The sequence below is a fragment of the Pseudorca crassidens genome, chromosome 15 (genome assembly GCF_039906515.1).
Source record: "Pseudorca crassidens isolate mPseCra1 chromosome 15, mPseCra1.hap1, whole genome shotgun sequence".
NCBI lineage: Eukaryota > Metazoa > Chordata > Mammalia > Artiodactyla > Delphinidae > Pseudorca > Pseudorca crassidens.
In genome coordinates this window covers 62153940-62158898 of record NC_090310.1, presented here as the reverse complement: position 1 = coordinate 62158898, position 4959 = coordinate 62153940, and the positions used below count along the sequence as shown (strand labels likewise).

The following is a 4959-nucleotide window of genomic DNA, read 5'->3' as shown; positions in this document are numbered from 1 at the left end:
CTACCTGGAAAGTGGGCGTCATGTGCCCTTCTTTCTCAGGTCCCTCGTGGTGCCTCAAAAGAGAAGAAAAATATAAAAGGGATTCGGTTCATTGGGCCCATAAACATTTGTTGAGCGCCTATATGGCTGGATACTAGGCAGGGGCTACATCAATGATACGATGAGGTTTTTGTCCCCTTAAGGAGCTTTCCTGAGCCTAGGTCTCCTCACCTTCAGTTCTGGGGCGGCTAAAAAAGACGCCCCCGAAAGAGGAGGGAGCGGAGGTCCTACCTGGCGGCAGGTGTCACTGAGTAAGCTAAAATTTCAAAGGCAACGCGGGGCGGGGACAGGCTTTCTGGAGCCAGAAGGGAAGCACGCTCGGCGTCCACCCCCCGCCCCCCACTCTCCCGCTAGTCCCCAGCCTAAGAAAAGAAACCGACTTCATCCGACACCCCCAATCCCAGCCACAAGACCGCCCAGCCCCGCAGCGCGAGCCCCGCCCCACTTCGGCAGCCAGCGATTGGGAGATGCAAATACCAGGTTCTCTGCCCAGCAACGGGTGACGCGGCGCCCGAGCGCGAGGCGTGGCCCGGCCGCAGCCCAAGCGGGCACCTCGGTGTTTACACGGGGCGGCCCCGCGCGCGCCGCAGCGGCCCGCAGACGGAGAGGGGGAGGGGTGGCGCGCGCGCCGGCGGGGCCGCGCGGGGAGAAAGACACTGGAAGGCGGCGGGGCGGAGAGAGGCGCGCGCGGGCCGCGGCCGAGCAGGAGGCTGCAAGGAGAGCCCGCGGGGGCCCTGGGAGTGCAGTTCCTCAGCCCCCGCAAAACAATGTGTGGCGTGCTGCGGGGTGCAACTTGCCGGAGGCGGCGGGGGCGCGCCGAACCCGCCTGAGACCGCGCCGCTGACCTTCTCCCCCCGCCGTCCGTTGGGCCCGAGCGCCCAGCTTCTCGCCCCCCAGCTCGCGGGGGCCGGGCCGAGCTGCAGGGCGGGGCCGCCCCTCCGTCGCTGCTGCCTCCTCCCCCACCCCCAGCCGCTGAGGATGCGGACGGCCCCCGGCGGCGTCTAGCGGCCCCGGGCCCAGGCGCGATGGTGCAGCAGAGGGGCGCGAGGGCCAAGCGGGACGGCGGGCCGCCGCCCCCGGGGCCCGGGCCGGCCGAGGAGGGGGCGCGTGAGCCCGGCTGGTGCAAGACCCCGAGCGGCCACATTAAGAGACCGATGAACGCGTTCATGGTGTGGTCGCAGCACGAACGGCGGAAGATCATGGACCAGTGGCCCGACATGCACAACGCCGAGATCTCCAAGCGCCTGGGCCGCCGCTGGCAGCTGCTGCAGGACTCGGAGAAGATCCCGTTCGTGCGGGAGGCGGAGCGGCTGCGCCTCAAGCACATGGCGGATTACCCGGACTACAAGTACCGGCCGCGCAAAAAGAGCAAGGGGGCGCCCGCCAAGGCGCGGCCCCGCCCCCCCGGCGGCGGCGGCAGCCGGCTCAAGCCCGGGTCGCAGCTGCCTAGCCGCGGGGGCCGCCGAGCGGCTGGAGGGCCTTTGGGGGGCGGCGCGGCGGCGCCCGAGGACGACGAGGAGGACGACGACGAGGAGCTGCTGGAAGTGCGCCTGGTCGAGACCCCTGGGCGGGAGCTGTGGAGGATGGTCCCGGCGGGGCGGGCCGCCCGGGGACAAGCGGAGCGTTCCCAGGGGCCGTCGGGCGAGGGGGCGGCTGTCACCGCCGCCTCCCCGACTCCGTCGGAGGACGAGGAGCCGGAGGAAGAGGAGGAGGAGGCGGCGGCGACGGAGGAAGGCGAAGAGGAGACGGTGGCGTCGGGGGAGGAGCCGCTGGGCTTTCTGTCCAGACTGCCCCCCGGTCCTGCCGGCCTAGACTGCAGCGCCCTGGACCGCGACCCAGACCTGCCGCCCCCCTCGGGCACGTCGCACTTCGAGTTCCCGGACTACTGCACCCCCGAGGTTACCGAGATGATCGCAGGGGACTGGCGCCCGTCTAGCATCGCCGACCTGGTTTTCACCTACTGAGCCCACCGTCAGCGGGGCGCGCACGCCCCCTAAACCAGCTGTTTACATACAGGAATCAGGTATTGGGGCCCCTCGGAGGCCGAGGCTGGCACCCCATCTCCCGCACAGCCTCCCCCCTCCTAGACGTGCCCAACCCCCTTCAAATCCAGACATGCCCTTCCCCCGCAGACACACCCCAAGGCAGCCCAACCCCCACCCTTTCTCCGACATCCAAGCCCCTCCCCATCTTACCCCCTCCCGCACAGCCACCAGCAGCCAGCCCCCCCTCCGATACACCTCCCGTCCTCTCCAAGAGACCTGTACCCCTCCCCCATTTTGCACACGCCCTTCCTCACGGCCGGAGGACACGCCCCTGCCCTTGCTCCGGACTCCCTCCGCCTTAGCCTGGCCCGCCTCCTGTCTTGTTTGGGGGGGCGCTGCAGCTGGGCGGCCCCGTGCCCTCCTCCCTTGCCCCTCCCTCCCAGGGAGGGGGAGGGGCCCGTTCCTTTTCCCCGGGAACACTGGGATCCGCCCCCTTCTCGCGCATGCTTAATGCTTCTTGGGAGGAGGGAGCTGGTCCCAGTCGAACCTCACGGCCCTGTCAGATCCAGGAAGAAGGGGGGCGGATATAGAGCGATCCTGAGAAATCTTTTGATCCAGGAGCCACGGCTTCCGTTCAACCCGACGGGGCGTCACTGCCTTAAATGGGAGGAGCACTCGGAAGGGGGAGAAAGAGACTAGCCGGCCCGGAAGGGTTGGTGTGGAGCTTGGAACTCCCAAGTGGCATAGCCCCTTTTCCCTTACGGGGTCGCCCAACCCACGTGCACCCACCCCTCACCGACTGCATGACTGCCTCTACAGCTTGTTTTGGTTCCAAGAAGCCTACCTTTCTTTCCCCCACCTGGGAATTGGGGGCAGGGTCTTTCTCTGGAAATCCTTCAGGAGAGAAAAAGAAAACTCAGAACCAAGACACGTAACAGTTTGTTTGGGGACAGGGTCCTTATGCTTCACACGCCCCCCCCCAAGTGCCCTTATCACCTCAGGGCACACTCTCAGCCTGGGCTCCTTCCTAAGCCCACCGCCCCTTCCTGTCATCCAGGTCCCTCTGCCTACAGTATTCAGTGGGAGAAACTGAGACACGTTGGTACTAGGGGGTTGAGACTGAGGCGTAATAGCAGATGAAGTGGCAAGAAGAGCCCCACTTTTCAGCAGCTGGCTTCAGAGAGACCATCGACTGGGCCAGTGAGACTGAAGGGAGGGTCAGAGTAGTCTTGGGCCGTTTGCGCCTAGCGCTGCTGCATCCAGTTCGGGTGCCCTCGGAAACCCTGCCCCTGATGCTGTTACCCCTCTTACTCCAGCTCCCCGCTCAAGCCCCGCCCCTCCGGCCTCCCCACGCCCCATTTGCCCTCACTACCTGTATCTCACCGGCGTGTGTTCACCCTCCTGGGTGTGCACACACTCTCATTCACACACACAAATCTCAGGAACAAACGGTCCCAGAGTCCTCCGGGACCCCTGCCCAGGGTCTCTGCAGGTCTCTGCCCCACGCGTTCCCGTCGCTGACAAAGCCACCAGCTGCCTCCTTTAAGCTTGGTGCTCCGGCTCTGGGCCTTTTTGCGCGCGCTCTCTTTCTCTCTTTTTCTCTTTTTCTCTCTCTTTTTTTTTTTTTTTTTTTAAGAAAAACAACAACAAAAAAGACAATGAAAAATCCCAGAAAACGTCATGTGAGTGAAGAGATGTCACTGTCTGTGGTCTTGGAGAACTAGTCTCATAGCTGAGGGGAGGGGGCACTGGCACCCACAGCAGGACTTCTGCCAGGACTGAATAAAGTGTATTTGCCCCATCTCGCCCTGTGCTTCTACATGTCTTTGCCTTTCCTCAACCCTCCCCAAACAGTTTGGCAGATTCAAGTCCATGTGACTTAGCACCATGCAGGAAGAGCTGGGGGTTCCAGGGCAAGGAGGCACCTGGCCCCTCTAGGCCTCTCTGCTCCCTCTATCTCAGGACTCCTGGTCTTCATTAAGGATGGCAGACTCATCCCTGCAGAGGCCAGGCAGGTGACATGAATGAGAGAGTCTGGGTGGACACTGGCTTCATGACCCACTTCAAAGGGAGCAACTGCTCACTTCCTGCCGGTTGTGACCCTGTGGGAATGCAGCCCACTGTGGCCAGGGGGCTAGATTTTTCAAGAGAAGATGGCAATCTGGATGTTTCTGTGAACATCTCAATTTCAAAATGAAAGCTGAGTGAAATATTTTTAAATCCTTGTGGACCAAGTGAAACACGTGTGCAGGCACACCTAGCCCAAGGGGGCCAGTTTGACCCTGCCCTTAAGATTAAGAATCAGGGTTGAGCCTGGTACCACCACTGAGCACCTGTGTGACCTTGAGCATGTTAACTTCACCCTGACTCTTCTTTCCACATGTGTAACGCAGGGATGATGATAATACCTGCTTCACAGGGTAAAATGAAGTTCGAGGTGAGAAGCATTTAACATGGTCCTCCATAAATTGTATTATTCCATTGTCCAGAGGAGGAAACTTAGGGTCAAGGTGCAGAAGCAACTTGTAAAGGGGCTTCAAGCAGCCAAGGTCAGGGCCCCAAATTTTGGTTTCCGTCTCCTGGTGAAGTGTTACTTCGGGGTGCTTGCCTCTCCCTCCCTGTTTGAATCTGCAGATGGTGTTAGGCTGGCGGTTCAGGGTGTGGAGTAGTGGGGTTCGTCCCCATGCCTAGCACGTAACTGGCCCCCAGTGTAGATGTTTTGAATGACTGAAGAACAGCAGCAGAAGCCACAGTGATTCCTGCCCATGAGATTCTTACCAGTGTGTTTTGGGAACTGAGATGAAGGCTTTTCAAAACTTTGTCCCCCTACACCTGTCCGCCTAATTCTTCCTCTACCAGATTCAATGAATTCCTAAGGTTGGACAAAGCCTGTTTCCCCAGTAAGAACCAAGGCCAAGTGTGCAAGTCTCATTCA

General features: G+C 61.5%; 1 protein-coding gene across 1 annotated transcript; it reads left to right on the top strand.

Annotated features, from left to right (window-relative positions):
- The first annotated feature begins 599 nt into the window (after positions 1 to 599).
- Positions 600 to 3829, top strand: SOX12 (SRY-box transcription factor 12). The gene has a single exon (XM_067707741.1). It carries the CDS (start codon positions 1065 to 1067, stop codon positions 2001 to 2003), a length of 939 nt encoding a protein of 312 aa, XP_067563842.1. The 5' UTR covers positions 600 to 1064; the 3' UTR covers positions 2004 to 3829.
- The last annotated feature ends 1130 nt before the right edge of the window (positions 3830 to 4959 follow it).